At 68.6% G+C, this 20,321-nt stretch overlaps 4 protein-coding genes across 7 annotated transcripts; 1 reads left to right on the forward strand and 3 right to left on the reverse strand.

The window, feature by feature from the left end:
• Window positions 1-260: 260 nt before the first annotated feature.
• NIP7 (nucleolar pre-rRNA processing protein NIP7) lies at window positions 261-1,464 on the reverse strand. The gene is made up of 5 exons (XM_074586853.1): window positions 1,364-1,464; window positions 1,153-1,239; window positions 897-1,035; window positions 676-816; window positions 261-595 (listed from the first exon to the last, which is right to left on the reverse strand). The coding sequence occupies exons 1-5, from the start codon at window positions 1,417-1,419 to the stop codon at window positions 476-478; spliced, it is 543 nt and encodes a 180-aa protein (XP_074442954.1). The 5' UTR covers window positions 1,420-1,464; the 3' UTR covers window positions 261-475.
• Window positions 1,465-1,513: 49 nt separating this feature from the next.
• Window positions 1,514-6,154, forward strand: COG8 (component of oligomeric golgi complex 8). 3 transcript variants are annotated; one of them, XM_074582624.1, is made up of 5 exons: window positions 1,514-1,841; window positions 2,224-2,431; window positions 2,508-3,326; window positions 4,277-4,445; window positions 5,787-6,154. In XM_074582624.1, the coding sequence occupies exons 1-5, from the start codon at window positions 1,528-1,530 to the stop codon at window positions 5,942-5,944; spliced, it is 1,668 nt and encodes a 555-aa protein (XP_074438725.1). In that variant the 5' UTR covers window positions 1,514-1,527; the 3' UTR covers window positions 5,945-6,154. The 3 variants fall into 3 exon arrangements, with proteins under 3 accessions (XP_074438725.1, XP_074438723.1, XP_074438724.1); XM_074582622.1 differs by lacking the exon at window positions 5,787-6,154 and adding an exon at window positions 4,607-5,087; XM_074582623.1 differs by lacking the exons at window positions 1,514-1,841; window positions 2,224-2,431; window positions 2,508-3,326; window positions 4,277-4,445 and adding an exon at window positions 4,849-5,629.
• A 591-nt stretch (window positions 6,155-6,745) lies between these two features.
• Window positions 6,746-10,742, reverse strand: VPS4A (vacuolar protein sorting 4 homolog A). The gene is made up of 11 exons (XM_074582625.1): window positions 10,600-10,742; window positions 10,001-10,112; window positions 9,739-9,886; window positions 9,570-9,631; window positions 9,183-9,302; window positions 8,845-9,001; window positions 8,357-8,505; window positions 8,108-8,189; window positions 7,780-7,999; window positions 7,515-7,655; window positions 6,746-7,201 (listed from the first exon to the last, which is right to left on the reverse strand). The coding sequence occupies exons 1-11, from the start codon at window positions 10,618-10,620 to the stop codon at window positions 7,100-7,102; spliced, it is 1,314 nt and encodes a 437-aa protein (XP_074438726.1). The 5' UTR covers window positions 10,621-10,742; the 3' UTR covers window positions 6,746-7,099.
• Window positions 10,743-11,360: 618 nt separating this feature from the next.
• SNTB2 (syntrophin beta 2) lies at window positions 11,361-19,723 on the reverse strand. 2 transcript variants are annotated; one of them, XM_074582627.1, is made up of 7 exons: window positions 19,194-19,723; window positions 14,946-15,156; window positions 14,315-14,525; window positions 13,658-13,800; window positions 13,261-13,457; window positions 12,923-13,057; window positions 11,361-12,706 (listed from the first exon to the last, which is right to left on the reverse strand). In XM_074582627.1, exons 1-6 carry the CDS (start codon window positions 19,618-19,620, stop codon window positions 12,972-12,974), a joined length of 1,275 nt encoding a protein of 424 aa, XP_074438728.1. In that variant the 5' UTR covers window positions 19,621-19,723; the 3' UTR covers window positions 11,361-12,706; window positions 12,923-12,971. The 2 variants fall into 2 exon arrangements, with proteins under 2 accessions (XP_074438728.1, XP_074438727.1); XM_074582626.1 differs by having other exon boundaries at window positions 12,923-13,104; window positions 19,194-19,722.
• Window positions 19,724-20,321: the final 598 nt, after the last annotated feature.

Genomic DNA, 20,321 nt, shown 5'->3' on the forward strand with positions numbered 1-20,321 from the left:
TGTCCGTCCATCCTCTGCAAGCCTGGGCGAAGCAAGTCCTGCCATGCAGGCAGCTGCCTGCCCCATCCCTCCCTCCCTGAAGCTCAGCTGCCAGCCTCCAATGGCTCACCCAGGGGCTATGGAGCCTCCCCTTGGCCTCGGTGCTTCCCCCCCTCTGGAGTCGTACCCCCGTGTGTTGCACTGTCTGAGGCACTGACCCAAGCAGCCAGAGACCCACAGGCCCCCCTGCCCTGAGACTCCGCACTAGACAACAAGCACTCTGGGAGAAGGGAAAAACTTTATGTGACGGCAAGGGCAGGACTGGCACAGGAGGAGCTCCTCCTCGCATTGGCAGCAGCCCCCAGAGCACGTGGGGCTGCGTGCTGGCAGCTCCCAGCCCCTCCATCCTGCTTGGGCTCCTCCATGGCTTCCTGCACCACTGCTGCACTCATAGTGCAGGACAAGGTCCATTCTGGCCAGAAATGCTCAAGGTCCCTTAGGTCAGTGTGTCCTCATTCCGCACGTACTCCCCGACATCAGCCTGGTGGAACACCACGATGGCCATCGGGTCTACTTTCCGGCACTCCTGCGTGGACTTGGCGGCCACTCCAAAGCCCTGGGGGGATGAAGCAAAGGTGAGAGAGTTTTCCCCACACCCCAGCCCTGGAAAGCGCAGGGGTTGTGCCAACCACTCACCAGCGGGACGTCGGCCATGGAGTACACCACCACACCCTGGTACTGGGCTGTGTTCTCTGTGATGCGGCCCAGGCCTGACTTCAGGACGTGGTTGCCGTAGAGGAAGGACTGCTCGGAGCCCGGCTTCACCCACACCTTGTACTGCAAGAGAGGCCCAGAGCGGTGAGGGGCTGGAGGGCCCGCTGTGGGGCAGGGGGCTGGCTGGGGGGGCCGCGTCCCACCTTGGCGTAGGGGGCGAGGAAGTCCAGGGCCATGACGCTGAGCCGGAACTTCTGCGACTTGGTGAACTTCCCGAAGCAGGTGCCCAGCGACACCAGGTTGTCCCGGGGGATGCTCGTAGCCACCTTCAGCAGCTTCTCGCTACGGGGAGCGGGAGGGAGCAGAGCTGGAGCGGCTCCCGGGCCGGCAGCTGGCACCGGAGCCCCTCGCAGACACAACCCCGCACACCCCCCCGCCGCCTCCCCCGGCCCCGCTCACCTCAGGTAGTAGACGCGGTCGCGGTGCAGGCGGAAGCAGTAGGTGCCATCGGGCCGGTCCACCAGCAGCTGGATGTTCTCACCGATGCTGCGGGGACAAACCCGGTGAGCCCGGCCCGGCCCCGCTCCCCTCTCCCGCCGCCGGCCCTCCCGGTCCCCGTCCCTTCCCCCCCGCACCGTGCCCCGTTCCCCCGCGGTCCCCGGCCCCTCACTATCGTCCCAGCTTCTCGAACAACGCCCGCGTCTCCGCCTCGGTGAGCGGCCGCATCGCCCCGCACCGCACACGCGGGGCCCGCGCCGGAACCGGAACCGGCGGAACGGGAAGCAGCGGCGAAGCGGAAGTGACGCGGCGGCCCATCGAGAGCGGGCGGCGGCCATGGCGGCGGAGGAGGTCCGGCTGTTGGCTTGGCTGCGCGGCCCGGCGGCGGCGGGGCCCGGCGGCCCCGAGCTCTCCGCCTATGTGGCCGAGCTGGCGGCGCTGGGGCTGGCGGAGCTGGGGCGGGAGCCGGCGCGGCTGGCGGCGGAGCGGGCGCGGGTGGGGGCGGAGACGCGCCGCCTGGCCTTCGAGCATTACCGGGCCTTTATCCGCTCCGCCGAGTGCACCGGCCGCGCCGGCCGCGGCTTCGGCGGCATCGAGAGCCGCCTCGGCAGCTTGCTGGACCGCCTGCCCGCCCTCCAGGACGCCTGCCGGTGCGGGGACGGGGACCGGGGTGGCGACACCTGCTAAGGGCTCGGGTGGGAGCTGGGGCCGGGGCAGGAGAGGCACGGGTGGAAGTGGGGGGACTGGCGGGGGGGCAGAAAGGAGCGGGGATGGGGTGAGGCTGGGACAGGGTCTGAGGGCACAGGAGCAGCCCTGGGCACAGGGGAGGCCGGTGAGGGCTGGGCTGAGGGGAGTGAGAGGGATCCTGGTGCTGGGCCCAGTAAGGATCAGGGCCTGCTGGGACTGGGGGTAGAGGCAGCACTTGGAGGGGGCTCTGAATAACGTTGGGGAGAAGCCAGCAGGGGTGGGAGGGTCCTGGGGTACACTCGCTGCAGGGGGGAGCCATGTGCTGATCCCATCTCAATCCCACAGGAACTTCATGCGCGATGCCGAGGAGATCGCCTGCAGCCGGCGCATGAACAGCCTGACGCTGAACCGGCACACGGAGATCCTGGAGATCCTCGAGATTCCACAGCTCATGGACACCTGTGTCCGCAACGGCTACTATGAGGAGGCACTGGAGCTTGCTGCCTATGTGCGCCGGCTAGAGAGGAAGCACAGCAGCATCCCTGTGATCCAGGTAGGCCCCGCTCTGCCACTGCCCTGCCACCATTCCATGCCCAGCCTCTGCAGCTCAGGCCTCTCTCCCACCCTAGGGCATCGTGGATGAGGTGCGCCAGTCCACCCAGCTGATGCTGAACCAGCTCATCCAGCAGCTCCGCACCAACATCCAGCTGCCAGCCTGCCTGCGGGTCATTGGCTACCTGCGGCGCATGGATGTCTTCACGGAGGCTGAGCTGCGCATCAAGTTCTTGCAGGCGCGGGACGCCTGGCTGCGCTCCATCCAGGCCTCCATTCCCGATGATGATCCCTACTTCCACATCACCAAGACTATTGAGGCCTGCCGCGTCCACCTCTTCGACATCGTCACCCAGTATCGTGCCATCTTCTCCGACGAGGAGCCGCTCCTGCCCCCTGAGGGGCAGGCCCTCAACGAGGGGGCCATCTTCCATGGCTGGGTGCTGCAGAAGGTCTCCGAGTTTCTGCGGACGCTGGAGCGTGATCTCCAGCGTGGGGTGGGCAGCCGCCTGGACTCACTGTTGGGACAGTGCATGTACTTCGGCCTCTCCTTCAGCAGGGTGGGGGCCGATTTCCGTGGGCAGCTGGCTCCCCTCTTCCAGCGCGTGGCCGCCGACGCTTTCAGGAAGGCGGTGGAGGAGGCAGTGGAGAAGTTTCGTGAGGAGATGAATTCCTACACACTTATCTCCGCCCCAGCTGTCCTGGGTGGCAGCGCAGGGGTGCCGGTGCCCACCGCTCAGCCGGGGACGCTGCAGCCACCCATGGTGCTGCTGGACTTCCCCCCCCTCGCCTGCTTCCTCAATGGCCTCCTCGTCGCCTTCAACGACCTGCGGCTCTGCTGCCCCGTCGCCCTGGCCCAGGACATCACCGCCTGCTTGGAGGATGCACTTGGCGAGGTGAGGCGCCAGGGGATGGAGCTGTGCCTTGTCCTGGGAGAACATGGGGACAGGCTCACCCTGCTCTGAGTAGTCATAGGATGAAGTTGTAGAATCATTGAGGTTCGAAAAGACCCTTAAGATCATTGAGTTAACACTGCAAAAGTCAACAACTAAACCATGTCCCTAAACACCACATCTACATGTCTTTTAAATACCTCCAGGGACTGGAGGTATGGAAATGGACGCAACCGTTTCCCTGCACAGCCTGTTCCAATGTTTGATAACCCTTTTGGTGTAGAAATTTTTCCTAATAGCCAATCCAAACCTTCCCTGGAACAACTTGATGCCGTTTTCTCTTGTCCTATTGCCTGTTCCTTGGGAGAAGAGACTGACACCCACCTGGCTACCCCCTCCTTTCAGGGAGCCGTAGAGAGCGATAAGGTCTCCCCTCAGCCTCCTCTTCTCCAGGCCGAACACCCCCAGCTCCCTCAGCCGCTCCTCCTCAGACTCGTTCTCCAGACCCCTCACCAGCTCCGTTGCCCTCCTCTGGACTCGCTCCAGAATCTCAATGTCTTTCCTGTAGTGAGGGGCCCAAAACCGGACACAGTATTTGAGGTGGGGCCTCGCCAGGGCCTTGCACAGGGGGGACGGTCACTGCCCCAGTCCTGCTGGCCACACTATTCCTGACACAAGCCAGGCTGCTCTTGGCCTCCTTTGCCACCTGGGCACGCTGCGGCTCATATTCATTCGGCCGATCCTTTTCCCCAGGCAGCTCTCCAGCTGCTCTTCCCCAGGCCTGTAGCACTGCGTGGGGTTGTTGTGACCCAAGTGCAGGACCCAGTACTGAACCAGCTGAAGCACATACATCTGGCCTCAGGCCACCGATTCCCCTTGTCGCTGGAGTTGGGGGCTTGTCTGCAGGGATAGATGACTCTCTGGGGAATTAACGACTCTGCCTTTCCCTCCAGGTGACCAAAACCATCCTGGCCTTTCACCGTGCGGAGGAGGCGGCTTTCAGCGGGCGGGAGCAGGAGCTCTTCACCCAGTTCTGCACGGCCTTTCTGGAGGATCTGCTGCCTTACCTCAACCGCTGCCTCCAGGTCCTCTTTCCCCCGGCACAGATCGCGCAGGCGCTGGGTGAGACCCCAAAACTTGCAGCTCGGGGCGGGGAGAGCCACAGGCAGCTGTGGCTCCGCCACCATGAGACATACTGGGTCCTGTCTTGCTGTTGCCACCTCTGTGGTGGTTTCCCGTTGTCCGTGGGGTCCCCACCTGAGCCACCTCTCCCTGTCTGGCAGGTGTCCCCCCGACCCAGCTGCAGCGCTTTGGCCGCCTGGGCCGCATCGATGTCGATGTCCTCAGGGAGCCTCTGGCTTTCCTCCTGCCGGCACCGGGCGAGGAGGAGCCGGCCCCGGAGACCACCCCACGCCTGGAGACAGAAGAGGAGGCCATTCCCGGAGAAAGCGAGACAGCAGGACAGCAGGAAAGCCCCCCCGGGGGGGCTCTGCTGCCGGGCATCCCGGCGGCCACGGGGTAGCGGGACTACGGCTGGGCCGGGCTGTGTCACCCCGAGACCCCTGTCCCTTGGGTGTGAAGTGGCCCCCGGCCCCCCTGCCTGCCTTCCCCCGCCCAAAGAGCCTCCTGCCTGCACCGGGCAGCACCCCCCCGGCTCCCCCGCCTGCTGCCTGCACCGGGCGCTGCGCCTCCTCGCGGCCGCCAGGGGTCGCGCTCACGCCCCGCGGTGCCTCCAGGCGGCCACCGTAGCTGCGCGCGCAGGCCGGCCCCCATGGCGGCGGCGGGGCGGCTGCTGGCGGCGGGGCGGGCCCGGCCGGGACCCTCGGTCCGGCGGTGCGGGGACGCGGCGGGCTGGGGCGAGCGGGAGCGCTCGTACTGGCGGGCGTTGCGGCGGCGGGTGCTGGGGCCCCCCGCCCCGCCTTTCGCCGCCCCCTGCCAGGTGGGAGCCCCGGTGCTGCGGGCCGCCGCCGCCGCCGTCACCCCGGAGCGGCTGGGCGGCCCCGAGCTGCGGCGGCTGGCGGCGGCGCTGGCGGCCGGGCTGCGGAACGGGCCGTGCCTGGGGCTGAGCGCCCCGCAGCTGGGGGTGCCGCTGCGGGTCTTCGCCGCCGAGCTGTCCCCTGCCCGCTGCAGCCGGTACCCGCCGGAGCTGCGCCGCGCCCACCGCATCGAGCCCTTCCCGCTCCGCCTGCTCGTCAACCCCACGCTCCGCGTCCTCGACGCCCGCCTCGTCACTGGCCCTGAGGGCTGCACCAGCCTCAAGGGCTTCTCCGCCTACGTACCGCGACACTGGGCCGTCCACGTCTCCGGTACAAACCCCACCATTCCCCCGGGGGTTCTGCCCCGGGTGGGACCCCGTTCCTGCCCCCCACTGTCACACGGGTCTCCCCCTTTCTACCTCCATTACCACCCATCCCTTCCCTGGTGTCCGTTACCCCCCTCGACTACCCCTCTCCTGGGCAGCAGGCGTGGACGAGCACGGGGAGCCGGTGAGTTGGGAGGCGACAGGATGGGCCGCCCGCATCATCCAGCACGAGATGGACCACCTGGACGGGATCCTCTACATCGACCGGATGGACACCCGCACCTTCACCAACGTCAGCTGGATGGAGCTCCTGGACTGACGCCCGCTGCCCCAGCAAGCAGGTGCCCAGCCGCCTCATCTCTCTGGATCGGGGCTGTGTTGGAGCCCTCGGTGGGTGCCCAGGCCCCGGGGCTCCTCCAGCGCGGCGCTGGGTGCCCATCCTTACCCTGGCGAAAGAAGCAGCGCGGAGCCATGTCCCCAGGGGGCTCCCACACAGTTTTATTGCAGCCAATACAGACTGTGAAGACTCGGTGTGGCTCCTGGCCCTTCCTGCTGTCCCTGCCCCTTGCACCTTAAATTATTTTATTGATCTAGGAACGAGACCTGGCTGCGCTGGGTCGGGGCGGGGGGTGGGTGTGAGGGAGAAATTCCCCTCTCTGGGGCTTGTTTGGGAGCAGGGCAGGGCAGGCAGAGTCAGAGGTGCCACAGTGGAGATGGCGGCAGGCAGCAACCAGGGCCTGGAGCTGGGCACAATGGGGGCATCAGGATGGGGCTGGGGGCGGGGGGGCAGGCAGCAGGGGTGAGCCCGGCCTGGGGACACGCTGGCTGCGGGGCTGGGGGAGTCACCAGCTGGCAGGAGCCCTCGGGTCCCATCCCCAGGCTGGGGGCTGCTCCAAGCGCTGCATGCTGTGGCAGGGCAAAGCCCCGAGCAGCCCCGCACCTCCCTGCCACAGGCACAAATCCCTGTCCTGGGGCCAGGCAGCAGCTCTGGGGACTCCTGCCTGAAAGTGGCAGCAGCGGCAGAGCTGGAGGCCTTGGCCCTGGGGTGGTGGTAGGGGGGTGGGGGCTGGGCTGGCCCCCCTGCTGTGGTCAGAGCCTCAGGGAGGGGCTGGGCACTGGCTGAAGCTTTTGGATTGTTTTTATTTTCATATAAACAAGACAGAACCCAAAGCAGCATTAATTTAAAAAATAAAAAAGAGCAGGAAGAAGAGTTGGGCGCAGCCAGGGGGAGCACCTGGCCACCCAGGCCATGCTCGAGGCCCCCCCCCAGTAGTGTCAGCCCCCCCGGGCCGTGCTCCCCGCGCCCCGCTGGGTGCTGCAGTGCGATGGGGTGAGTAGTGAGCGGAAAATGAACCTGTTTGGCACGGCCAGCGCAGTGGGGGGGGCTCGGCAGGGCACAGCTGGAGTGGTGGGGGGGCTCAGCAGGGCCCTGCCGGCACAGCTGCCCCAGCCCCATGCCCGGCCCCCCCTCCCCTTAACCTTCCTGTCCAAAGTCCTCCGTGAATTTCTTCACCTTCAGGAGATCATCAGCGTTTACTGTGGGGCGGGTGGTGGCCAGCGAGCGCAGCATGTCCGACTACAACACAAGGATCGGGTGGCAGCTGAGACTGAGCACGGGGCGGGCGGGAGTTGCTGGAGGGGCCCAGGTCCCTCCCCAGCGCCCAGCCCTGCCCTTGGGGCTCAGCACCCCGAGGGGAGCTGGCAGGAGGACTCCCCCCTTGGGGTGCAAGGAGCCGTATCCACCCCAGGAGTCACCACCCTGCCCAGCCCATGGCATAGAAGAGGCAGCTGCCTTGGGACAGGGAAGTGGCAACAGCATTGCTGTGCCAGAGCCTCCCTCCACCCGGCAGGACGGGTGCCCGGCCCCGCGCCGTGGCTGCCGCACTCACCATGCAGACGGTGGGCTCCATCAGCTTGTCACTGGACACCTCCATCCAGGTCATCTCGATGGCACCCGGGTCGCCGGGCGAGCACGGCGTCAGGAGATCGTCCACGAAGGTGCCGGGGGTGGTACGGGAGGGACCACGGACCTGCGGCAGAGCCAGGCGGTGCTCATGGGCAGGATGGGGACCGCAGCACCGACACCAGCCATAGCCTCCCCCCGCCCGCTGCCCCGGGATGAACCTCCCCCAGCCAGGAGCAGCCCCCGCTCACCTTCTTGAAGTGTGTGGCCGACTGCACCTTGCGGACGGGCTGCATCAGGGCATCCCGCACGATGATGCTGATGTCGGCCCCCGAGTAGCCGTCTGTCTTCCGGGCCAGCTCCTGGATGTTGGCATCCGTCAGGCAGTGCGGGGTGTTGCCCAGGTGCAGCTTGAACATCTGGGCCCGGGCCGCCTCCTCGGGCAGCGGGATGTAGATGCGCTTCTCGAACCTGAAGGGAGTGCAGGCAGGCGGGGGGGTGAGCCCCGTGCTGCCAGACCCTGCTGGGGCACGTCCCCATGAGTCCGGGAGCAGGGAGGGGGCGTTTTGTCCTGCTCACCTTCTCCTGATGGCCGAGTCCAGTACCCAGGGGATGTTGGTGGCACCCAGCACCAGGATCCCATCGCTGCTATTCCCCACACCTGCCCGGGGAAATGGCAGGCAGACAGCTCAGAGCAATCCCCCGGGACATGCGGGACGCAGGTGTCCGGCAGCTTCTCCCACAGGTGTCCCGGGTGTCCTGCTCCCCACCTCTCCCCAGGTCCCCCTCCCCATGCCAGCTTATCCCACCAGGGAAGCCCCCACACACCCTGCATCTGCACCAGGAATTCCGTCTTGATGCGCCGGGCCGCCTCGCTCTCGTTCTCGTTGCGGGAGCCGCACAGCGAGTCCACCTCGTCGATGAAGATGATGGAGGGCTTGTGCTGCCTCGCCAGCTCAAAGAGGTTCTTCACCAGCCTGGGCACAAAGGCAGGGGACGGGTCCCAGTCAGGGACTCTCCACAGCACCAACGCCACCCAGAACCCCTGACGGCCCCGGGGTGAGGAGCCCCACGCACTGCCAGCTCCTCCTGCCCCTGCCCACCCTGGCAACCCTGTGCTGGCACCAAGAAGGTGAGCGCCTTGCTGGGATAAGGGCCACCCCCAGGCTGTGGAGCCTCAGGAGGGCCTGTGCTCTCCCCTGGAACCCATTATCTGCATTAATGGGGTTCACCAACGCTGGTGGCTCCCCTACCCTGGCCAGCAGGGTGGCCAGGAGCCAGCCTGCAGCACTGACACATCCCTGCTGCCAGCTTACTTCTCGCTCTCTCCCAGCCACTTCGACATCAGGTCTGAGGACGACACGGAGAAGAAGGTGGAGTTGTTGGCCTCGGTGGCCACAGCCTTGGCCAAGTAGGACTTGCCGGTGCCAGGGGGCCCGAAGAGCAGGATCCCTCGCCAGGGCGTGCGCTTCCCTGCAACAGAGACCAGCATCACGACTCCCCCATCCCTGCACAGGCCAGATCACATGCACCTGCAGGGACACACATCCCCCGCTGGTCGGGGTCACCTCCCTGCAAGTGCTCACCCCAGTTGCCACCCCACGGCACCTTCTCCGTGGGTGAGTGGCAGCTGCAGCGCTGCCATGACCCTCACCGGTAAACAAGTGCGGGAACTTGATGGGCAGGATCACGGCTTCCTTCAGGGCTTCCTTGGCTCCCTCCAGGCCGGCCACGTCATTCCACCTCACGTTGGGCTTTTCCATCATGATGGCACCTGTGAGGGGGCGGCTCTGCTCACATGGGCACTGTGCTCCCGACGTCTGCCAAGAGCCAGGAGAACAAGAGCCCCCATCCCTCCCCGCACCTCTGCTCCACCAAACCCCCACCTACCCCCCTGCCCCTCAGCACAGAGCACAGTTTAGGGGCTACTGGACCCCAACACTATGTCTCTGGGCATCCCGCAGCCTGTCCCCTCCCTGCAGCCACCCCTCCACTGACCCCACAGACAGCCAGCACAACCGTGCCCGCCGCAGCCCCTCACCCATCAGCTGCTCCTGCAGCTTCTTCTTTTCGGGGTTCTCGCCCTCGCTGTCACTGTCGCTCCTGGGGAGAGGGGACACAAGAATCAGGAGCGGGACTGGCCCCGGTGTGGCAGCCGGGTCCTGTCAGCTCCGCCGTCAGGCAGGGAGGGCCCTCGCATCCCCACGCACCCCTTGTTGTCATTCTGGGACTCTTTGACCGGCTTCTTGCCCTGCTTGTCCTTGCTGCGCAGGTACTCCTTCAGCTTCTCCGCCCTGTCCAGGTACTGCATGCACTTGGCTCGGATGCTCTCCTTCGCCTTGTCGCTGTGGGCCTCATCTGCAGAGAAACCCCCCAAGCATCACCCGCGGCCCCGCGCCACAGCCACCAACCCCATGTCCCCCTCCGGAGCCCCCCGGGCTGTACGCGGGGGGGACACCATCCCCGTCTCACATTTGATGGCGTGCAGGAAGTACTCCACGGCGTGCTGGTACAGCCGCAGCGCCTCCTCGTAGTTCTTGGCCTTGTCCTCCTCGGTGGCTTTGGTGACCAGGTCGATGGCTTTCTGGCCGGGGAGAGCAGAGCGGCCTGAGCCGGGGAGCGGCACCGGGGCCAGGGCACGACGAGGCCTTTCCCCACCCCCGAGGGGGCCGGGCCGGGCCCAATCGCACCAGGGCGGCCGGCGGGGACCCTTCCGCGACGCCCGGCAGGACGAGGCCCTCTCTCCTCCCCACCGCCCCGGCCGGGCTCCGGGCGGGATGAGTCCGCCCCAACAGGGCCTGTCACCGGGGCAGGGTGAGGCCTTTCCCCGGTCGGCACCGGGGGAGGCCTTTCCCCGACCGTCACCGCACCGGCGCAGGGTGAGCCGGTTCCGCGGCCGGCACCGCACCGGGACAGGGTGAGGCCTCCCCGCGGCCGGCACCGCGCCGGCACCGGGGCCGGGTGAGGCCTCCCGGGGGCGGGAGGAGGCCCGGCCAGGGCCCGGGCCGGGGGAGACGCGGGCCGAAGCCCGCCTCCGGCAGCTTTCCGCTCCCCTCGCGGTCCCGCCGTACCTGCAGGGTGGACGTTGTCATCTCATCGCCCGGTGTGGCCGCTCCTGGGGCGGCCCGGCCCGGCGGCGGCGGCGGCAGCGGCGGCGGCGGCGGCGGCGGCGGCGGCGGCGGGGCCCGTGGGACCGCCCGCGACTGCGGCTGTGCGCCACGGCGCCCCCTGCCGGCCCCCGCCGGAACCTGCGCCGCGGGCGGGGCCTCGCCGGGACGCGCCCCCGCCCCGCCCCGCCCGAGCACCCACGTACACACACCCACGTACACACACCCACGTACACACACCCACACCCACACCCCCCCCACACCCCGAGACGCCCGTGACCACCGATGAGCCCCCCCTCCCCTCCCCGCAACGGCCACCCCCGGGGTGAACTGCCCCCCCCCCCCCCCCTCGACCGTCCCCGCTCCCACTTGGAGAGACACCCCCCGACCCCCCCCCAGCATCCCCACGCCGGGCTCTGCCCAGTACATCCCAGTCTCTCCCGTACTGGGCAGCCCATCACCTCCCCCCGCCACCCACATGTGCTGTAGGGAATTAACTGCCCCCCCCCCGCCCCTCCCCTCGACCCCCCCCTGCTCCCACTTGGAGAGGCCCCCCCCAGCCCCCCCCCCCAAGCACCCCCACGCCAGGCTCTGCCCAGTGCATTTACTGGGCAACCCATCACTTCCCCCCCAACACACACCATGTGCTGTACTGGGAATTAACTGTGTCGCCCCCCCACAGACACACACCCCCAGCCCCCCCCGAGTGAGACTCGGAGACCCCAGAAAAGGCAATCTGATATAAATAGCGATTTACAAAGAATACAAAAATAGAAGGGGGTGAGCGGCACCCAGAGCCGGTGCAGCGGGGGGGAGGGGTGGGGGGTGGTGGTCGGGACCTGTAGTGCTTGTGTGCAAGCCGCAACCCCGGGCTGGGGGGGCTGGCACCCCACGGCATCCCCTGGGAACCCCCCCGGCACCCCCGGGCCGGCACAGCCCCACGGGAAGCAGAAAAATGTGCAGAGGAGTCTGGCTGAGGGGTAACGGGGCCTCAGCCGGGAGGGGGGAACCCTGGGGGGGGTCCCACTCCCGCCGTGCCCGGGGCTCCCCCCAGCACCCCGGCGTGCAGGAGCTGCCCCCCCTGAGGGGAGAGAAAGTACAAAAAGCGAAAGTGCATCAATCTACACGTCCTGCCCCAAACCCACAGGGGCCTGCGAGCCCCCCCAGCAGCATGGGGCCAGACCCACGTAGCAGCTCCCGGGCAGGGGGGCACAGGCTGCAGCATCTGGGGGGGCTGTGGGGACAGCACAGCTCGGGGGGTGGCAGCCCTGGGGGGCTCCCCGGGCAGCCCCGGCCCCTCGGCAGCAGCGACACAGTATTCGTTTTCTGGCTTTGGGAGGTTCGGGGGGTCACTGCTGCGCCTGCCCCAGCCCTGCGGGCACAAGGCGGGGGGGGCTGAGCCCCTGCCTGCACCCCAGGGAGGGCCACAGGGATGAGCCCCCCCCCCAGGGCTCAGGGCAGCCCCTTTTGTACCCATGAGTGCCCCGAGTAAGACAAGTGTGTGTCCCCCACCCTGAGCGGGGCAAGGGGACCCCGTGCTGCAGCAATGGGGGGGGCTCATGGCCCAAGCCCCATCCCGTGCAGGGACAACGTGACCCCCTTTGGGGGGGGAAGTCCCAAGGCAGGGAGGGTGCTGGCTCCCCCAGACGTGGGTGGGGGGAACTCCTGGGGTCCCCCAGTGCAGGGGGGCCAGGCTCGCCCCCCTCCAAGGCACAGGCGGTGAGATCAGTGATGGCTTCAGGCCCAGGGGAATTAAAGCTGGTGTCTGTGCCCCGGCCCCCCCGGCACCGCGGGGGCCAGGACCGCTGGTGTGGAGCAGGAGAGGCTCACCCCCCGCCCAGGGCAGCCGTCCTGCCATAGCCCCGGAGAATCCCAGCCCTGGCAAGGCACTGGTGGGGCAGGAGGGGCGATGGGGGGGGTCCCTCCGCTTTTCCTGGCTGGTTTGTGATGAGGGCAGGCGGGTGGGGGCCGGGGCCACCTACGCCAGCAGCCCCATGCGGGTGACCTTGGCCGAGAGGAAGGTGTGCAGGATGAAGACGATGGGCTTAGGGCAGGAGTGCAGGTCCAGCGCCTGCGGGGAGAGAAGGAGAGCGGCATCAGCCCCCAGACCGGCACGCTGAACCCCATGGGGGGGCACCAGGGGTCTTATAGACAGGGCCGGGGGCTCCCGACCAGTGGTCCAGGCAGCCGTGATGCTGCAGGGATGAGGAGAAGCAGGAGCCACCCATGGAGGAAGACACCCCCCCCCCCCCAAATCAGGATGTAAGCCCGGCTGCCCCCTCCTCACCAGCTCCCCCTCGGGGCCCCCGAAGTCCAGGTAGAGGGTCCTGATGCCGTCATCCGCCGACATCTTCAGCCTCTCGTAGGGGTAGCGGAAGAGGACGCTGCCGCCCGGCTCCTCCCGGCAGATGGTGAAGCCGCCCTCGTAGTGGATGGAGAGCTGCACCTCCTGCCCGCCCAGCGTGCAGCCTGCGGGCACCGGCAGGGCTCAGCCCCCCCTGCCCGCCCTGCTGCCGGCCAGAGCCCCCGGAGCGGAGGGCCCTGCTGGGCCACCCAGGTCCTCCCCCTGACGGCACCCCGGGAGGGAAGGGGGGACCCCCTGGGGTGTACCCCCCCAGCACTCACCCACAGACACCTCCTTGATCAGCTCGGCGGCGGCGTGGCAGCCCTGGACGAGGACGCGTGTCCAGGAGGAGAGGTCCCGGTGGGTCTCCACGCGGAAGACGTGCATCTCCACCCCCTGGCGAGAGCCCGTCCGGGTGGCGAAGGTGAGCTCCGAGCCCAGGGCGGGCGAGCGGCGGCCCGAGCCCGAGTGGACCAGCCTGGGGGTGGGAAATGGATGGAGGGGGGCGGTCAGGGCACAACAGCAGTGCCAGCGCCGCCCCAGCACCACGCCGCCCCATGCACATCAGCATTTCGGAGTCTCCCCCCAGCTCCAGTAAAAGGTGGAGCCAAAGCATGAGTGGAGGAGCTGGGTGCAGACGGGGGGAGCAGGAGAACGGGTCCAGCCCCCCTAGCCCACCTGGTAGCCACCAGCGGGTAGCTGTGGCAGGGGGAGGCCCAGGCGTCCCTGGTCCAGGGCATGCCATCGTACAGCAGCAGGTCCTTCTCCGTCACCGCCATGAGGACCGGCCGCCACTGCTGTCGCCCTCCGTCCAGTCGCGCCTGGAAGAGACGGTGAGGGGCACCAAGGGTGGCAGGCGCCCACCACCGCCCGGGCACCCTGCACCCCTGGCCGGGATGACCCCAAGGCAGCGGTTCCACATTGCCGGGCTCTCGGCAGCATCCATGTAAAGCCATACAAGGTGCTGCCGAGAGTATCCATCCTGGAAAGCCTCGCCGTGGGCAGCCCCCAGGAGCTCCTCCTTTTCTGGGGCCGAGCCCACCGCAGTGCCCAGGCAGGCTGTGGCTATCGGGCAGTGGATTCGCAGAAGAGCGAGGGGGTGACGAGCATCTCCAACTGGGAAATCCCAGCAGGAGAGAGGGCTGAGGGCACGGGAAACGCCACCTTCGCCAGAGCGTAGCCAGCCGGCCAGGGGACAGTAGGGTGGCAGAGCCCAGTGCCCAGGCGGGTGGCAGAGCTCTCTGGCTGCCACCACAGCCCCGTCAGCGCTGCTGTCCCCAGGGATGGCGCCGGTCCCCAGAGCGGCACCTCCAGCACAGCCCCAGTGGCACATACCTGCTCGGCCAGCCAGGCGATGTGCTTCACCTCCCTGCCGCCGGCCGCGGCGCCGCCGGTGCCCAGCATGGCGTTGAGCTCGGCCAGCACCTGGGGCAGGAGGGCGGCGATGTTGGCGTGCAGGGCCGTGAACCAGGAGTGGGCCGTCGCCGTGTCCTTGCAGCGCAGGATCAGGGTGTTCCTGCTGTCCGGCGAGTGCAGCTCGATCAGCCTGTGAGGGGACGAGGGGACACGCGGCGCTGGGCGGGACGGGAGCAGCGTGCCCCTGCCCAGCCCGGCAAACTGGCCGCACTGGTTTGGGGCTCTGGCCGTGCCAAGGAGCCTCCAGCACAGCCCGGTGCCAGCCCTGCCAGCAGGGAAAGCTGGGGGGATTTGCAGGGCCCCCCTTTCCGTAGGCAGGGGACGCTGCCAGCCGCCCTGGGAGGCCGGGGCAGGAGCACGGCACAGCCTCGGCTCCAGCCAAAATCCCCGGACTTTCCTTTCACAGCTCAGCGGGGGAAGCGGGAGGACCCGGCCGCAGTGAGGGGCAGCCCCCAGCCCTGCGCCAGAGGGGTCTGTGGGGAGCGGGGCCCCCCATGCCAGCAACCACCGGGCTTGGGGGGGAGCGTGTGCGGGTACCCCCTGCCCTCACCTGTTCTCCAGGTCGGGCATGCTGAGGTTCCTGGCAGCGAAGCACATCTTCAGGGGGATCACCTTGCGGTCGCGGGGGCCCTGGTGCTGGGGGGAGCCCGAGTCCTCGCTGCCGCTCAGGCTGGGCGAATGCGGGGCGGCCCCCTCCCACGGCAGGTCCGACACCAGCGAGGGCTTCTTGATGTAGGGGGTCACCTCCCGCATGAACTTCACTGGGGACGGGGAGCAGGGGGGGACACATTAAGGCCAGGCAGGTGTCCGGTGCCCCTATGCCACAGCCCTGCACCCCAGGGATGCTCTGACTGTGGGGGTGTCTTGTCCCCCCTGGCATGCACGGGGGGTTGCGGGACCTCCCCCAGCAGCACCAGGGAGCTGAACTTGCCCCCCAGCATCGTGCCGCAGGCGGGGGACACGCAGCAGGAAAGGGGGGACCCTGCCTTCCCCCCCAGGGTGTGTGGCAGCCCTGGGGACCGGGACACGGCCCAGAGGGTCCCACCCAGCCCCGAGACAGAGACAGGCGCTGGCGGCTCATCCCCGTTGCTGACGAGGGTGTAGGAAAGGGAAGGCGGCGCAGCACAATGGTGCCGGGCAGGAGGTCAGGCTGCAGCCCATCCTGATCCACCCCGGCCGCCGCGCTGCGAGGACAGACACTGGCCAAGTTTCCAGCTCCGCAGGCGCTGACGGCGAGCTGACCCCAGGCTGCCGCTCGCGCCTGCCAGCAGCCTCCCTCCGCGGGACGAGGAAGAGGAGGGTTTGCAGCCAGGACATCCCGGCTCCACTCTCCTCTTCAGGCCGGGAAGGAAGGAAGGAGGCACCGGCTCCTATTCCCCCTGGACCGTCCCTCCCCAAGTACCACCCAGCCCAGCCAAAGCGGAGCCCCGGCCAGGCGCCCGCACCCCGGAGCCCATCCCAGCTCCAGATGGGGTGAGCCACGGTGCCGCCGTGGGCTCACCGAGAGCCAGCGGCTGCATCAGCCACCACGCTCGGGGAAAGCCAACGCCTTCAAGATGTCAGGGAACGTCAGCGGAACCGCCTGCCAGAGCGGGGATGAGGCCGCGCGGAACGACGTGCTCGGCCAGCCAGGAAAGCTGCGAGTGAGTGCCAACAGCAGCCTGGGACGCGGCGCCTGCAGCCGGCGCTGGACCCCCGCCACCGTCCCCCCCCTCGGACACGGCTCCCCAGCCAGTACGCATGGCGCGAGAGGGTGGTCTGCCTGCGCCGAGCCCCAGCAGCCCATCCCCAAAGGAGGAACGTGCTGGGAACAGCGACGTCCACACCCCCGGAGCAGCGGGGAGTTGAAAACAAACAAAATAAAGCAAATAAAGCTGTAATCCGCCCTGGAGTGAAGCTCCCCGCTGCTCGGGGAAAGCCAACACCCCACCGCAGCCAGGCCACGCAGCCCACCGGCGCTTTGCCGGAGCGGGAACGATGGTAGTGGCAGGGTCCGGGTCCCGCTCTCGAATGGTCGTGGAGCTGCTGGACCCCACGGGCAGGTGGCTGCCGTGGCCCCGGGCTCACCCACGGCAAATCCCCCCGGCGCGGGCGCTGACGCCCGCCTGCGGGGATGGGGAGCCGGCCTGTCCCCCGCCCTCGCGCCGGATCTGCTGATCCGAGCAGCGTGGCGGGGTGGGGATGTGCTGCCACGAGGTCCTTGTCCTTGCGCGGGCAGCAAACGAGTTAATATTAGCCTCCCGCCGCACTGATCCCGGGATTACCGCCGTCCCCGCGCACCCCTAATCCCGCTGCCTGGCCGGGCAGGACAGGGCAGCGCCGCAGGGCAGTGGCAGCAGCTCCCGCTGTGGAGCCGCTCGGCAGATGTTTGCCAGATGTGGGCAGCTGCCTCCAGCAGCGTCTGGGAGCTCGGCACCCTCCAGCCAGCCCCCCCAGCAAGGCTCCAGTCCACAGTGCCAGCGCTGACCTCCGCCAGGGCATGGCCACCGCCTCCCCGAGAGCCCTCGGAGCAGGGAAAGCGAGAGGCTGAGCCCTGCAGCCGGCGGTGCGGGAGCCCGAGCGCCGTGCCAGGGCGCTGCCGGAGGAGCATGGGCTCGGTGGGGCAGCAGCCACGCTGGTGGCTCTCAGCAGGCAGACGCTGCCAGGCTGTGCCAGCTCGGCCACCGTGGGAATCGCATCCCAGCAGCGAGCAGATGCGTGGGACCACATCTGCCAGCAAGGACGGTGGCAGATCCAGCTCCCTGCTTTGCAGGGGACGCAGCTATGGCACATGCAGGAGCACGGAGCACCCCGTGCCGGCGGGTGCAAAACTAGCATCAGGGTGGTGGCACCTGCAACCACCTCTTCTGCTTCTGGCAAGCCGGTGGCCGGTGCACGGCTACCCCAGCAGCAGCCGCTGCCGCCCTGCCTACGCGCTCACCACAAAGGAAACCCAGCTGCTGCCTGCGCCCCTCGCCCGACCTGCCGCAGGAAGGCGGCTGCTCCGGCTGCACAGCAATGCCGGGTTAGCACCGGCCTCGCCGAGTCCCTGCACAGCGCCTGGACGGCATCAGTCCGTCCTCGGGGCCAGAGCCCCCTCCTGCCATCGGCACGCGGAAGGGAAACACCGCAGAGGTTTCCCCACGTTTGCGTGTGGGTCGGTTATTGCAACCGGCCTTCCCCTTTGCCGGCTGCTGGGCCAGCCCGGCTGCTGGCCGACAGCTCTGCCTGCAGCTCCCCCACAGAGGCGGAAGGGCTCCCTTCCCCCAGTGTGCTGGAGCCTGCCGTGCACCCACGGGCACCCTGGGGTGCAAACCCAGCGCCCAGGGCAGGGGCTGCCAGCCCCACCGGAGTGTTGGTGCAGGGCTGGTGATCCCACGCTCCACCATCGGCCCCGACACCTGCCCGTGAGCTCAGTTGCCAGGGCAGTCGCACCTCCGGGGGCTGGTGAGGAGGGATGGGGTGGGACGGCGCAGCTGAGGTCTTCCCCAGCTCCTCTCCGGGGTTGGCAGTTGCCAGCCAGCCACCGGACAGTCCCCCCGGGCCGTGGGGCAGCTGCAGCCATCGGATGATCAGACTCACGGCCCTGCCGGGAAGGGAAGGGGCGGCTGCCGCGACGCCCGTGCCCGTGGCGGAAGCAAGGGACAAACAGGCCACGGGGCCGGAGCTCCTGCGGGACAGGATCAAACGGACGGGTGGCGTGAGATGGGAGTGGGGGGAAGGATGCGCGGGGGAGATGGCAAATCCGGCAGGGGGGAGCCATGGGGACTCTTACTGCCTCCGACGGCAGACTCCAACCAGCCAGGTGTTTAAGTGCCAAGCCCAACGCTGCAGGTCCACCTCGGCCCCCACAGCCCCCCAGCAGTGGCCGAGCCGCACAGAGTCACCCTGGGCCAGCTGCAGCCTCGCCAGGGAGCCCACCTGCCCGCCCTCGTACCAGGAGCAGGTGGGTGAGCAGAAGCGCCTGCCACCGGCTTCAGCCCAGCCCAGCCGGGCACAGCCGCGTCCACGGAGCAGCCCCACGTACCAGGGGACAGACAGCCGCGCCAGGACAGCAGGACAGTGTGTGTGGCACCATGGACCTACATGGGCCATCCTGACCCACAGCACGAGGGGTTTACGTCCTCCAGGCTGCCTAGGACATGGCACCCCCCCGGCACGAGCCCTGTGCCACACACCGCTGGGCCAGGCGGGTCCTGCCCGAGCTTGTCGGGCTGCTGGGAAACAGGTCGGGCAGGAGCCGGCGGCTCCGCCAGGCCAGCCCCAAGCCGGCTGTGCCACGGGCACAGAGCCCACAGGGACACGGGCAGACCCCAGACCCACCACCCAGGGAGCCATAGCCCTCCCTGGGGACTCGGGGGGCACAAGCCCCCACCCCAGGGGCTCCATCCACAGAGCTGCCATGGGGGGACACCCTGCCCTGGGGGGAACACCGCAGCTGGGGGACCCCAGGTCTGTCGCGGGGGACCCCAGGTCTGTCGCGGGGGGCACAGTCAGCAGAGGTGGCCAGTCCTTGACCCCAGCTGGGATGGGTCCCCATCCTGCCGCAAGCAGGAGCACCCCGGCCGCGGAGGGGACACCCCTGTCCCTGTCCCCAAGGCACAGCGGGACCCAGCACGGGGAGTGGGCGTTTTGGAGGGGGACACACACGTACCCCGGGGTGGGGTGCGGGGAATGGGGTCCCGCAATCAGAAAAGGGGCCCAAGAGTCATTCCGGGACCCCGGTGACAGAGGCAGGGGGGTGTCGTGGGACCCGGTAACGGGGTGGCGGTCACTCGGGAGAGGAGGGAGGAAGCACCGGGGCGGGGTTAGCCCGTACCTTCGAGGATGACCTCCCTGCCGGCTCTCTTCAGCGCCTGGACGGCTTGATCGTGGGTGGCATCCCGGAGATCGACGCCGTTAACGGCGAGGATGGCGTCGCCCAGACGGAGCGCCCCGCTCCGTTCCGCCGCCAGCCCCGGGAAGATACGTGAGATGAGCACCGGCATGCGATTCTCCCGACCTCCCTTGATGCTGATACCGAGCCCTCCCGCCTCCGCCTTCACCACCCGCACCCTCCGCACGCAACCGGGCGCCGCCTCCGCGTTGCCGTTAACCACGCCGTTAAGCACCGCCGCTTCGCCGCCTCCCGGTTCCGCCGTCAGGCTCAGCGCTTCGCCGCTCAGCTCCGCCGCCACCCGCACCCAACGTTCCCGCAGCAGCAGCTCCAGCAGCCCCGTTTTGCATGCCCGGGTCCACACGGCCATGCCGCCGCCGCCGCCGCCGCGCACCGGGAGAAGGGGGCGTGGCCTAGCGGTGGAGGGGGCGCGGCCACTAAAACCACGCCCCCCGCCCGCATGGCGCGCCGCGGTAGGCTCGGCGCTAAGAGAGAGGCGGGGCTAGGACGCCCCACCCCTCCCTCCGGCGCGACCAATCGCTGCAGCGGCGGCTGGGCCGCCGCTGCAGCGATTGGTCGCGCCGGAGGGAGGGGCGGCGAAGCCCCGCCCCGCGCTTAATTTCCCGCCCTGCGCTTTATTTCCCGCCCCTCTCTCCATTTCCCGGTCTCCGCTCCCGTATTTCCAGGGGTGCGAGCCGTCAGCCGTTCCCAGAGCCCAAATTTTCCCCGAGCCCCTTCCTCCGGCATGGGGGACGCGTCCTTTGGGGGCGCAAGGGGGGAAAGGAAAGCACGGGGAGCGCCCAAATCCCGCTCCCCGCTGGCACAGCGGTGCCGTCCCCGCCCTGCTGGACGCTGCCAGGCTTCAGGAATAACTGGCCTTCAGGAATAAATCCCCCTGCCCCAGGCAGAGTCCCAGTGGCCACCGAGACACCCGGCTGCTGGCCAGCACGGGGAGAGGGAAGCCAACACCGGGGACCTGATGCTGCCCAGAAGGGCAGCCAGCGAGAGGGAAGGACAACGGGGGTGCCACCTTCTTCCTGCAGCCCGGGGGAGGGACCAGCGCTGGGATCC

This window comes from Larus michahellis, chromosome 4 (assembly GCF_964199755.1).
Source record: "Larus michahellis chromosome 4, bLarMic1.1, whole genome shotgun sequence".
Taxonomy (NCBI): Eukaryota; Metazoa; Chordata; class Aves; order Charadriiformes; family Laridae; genus Larus; species Larus michahellis.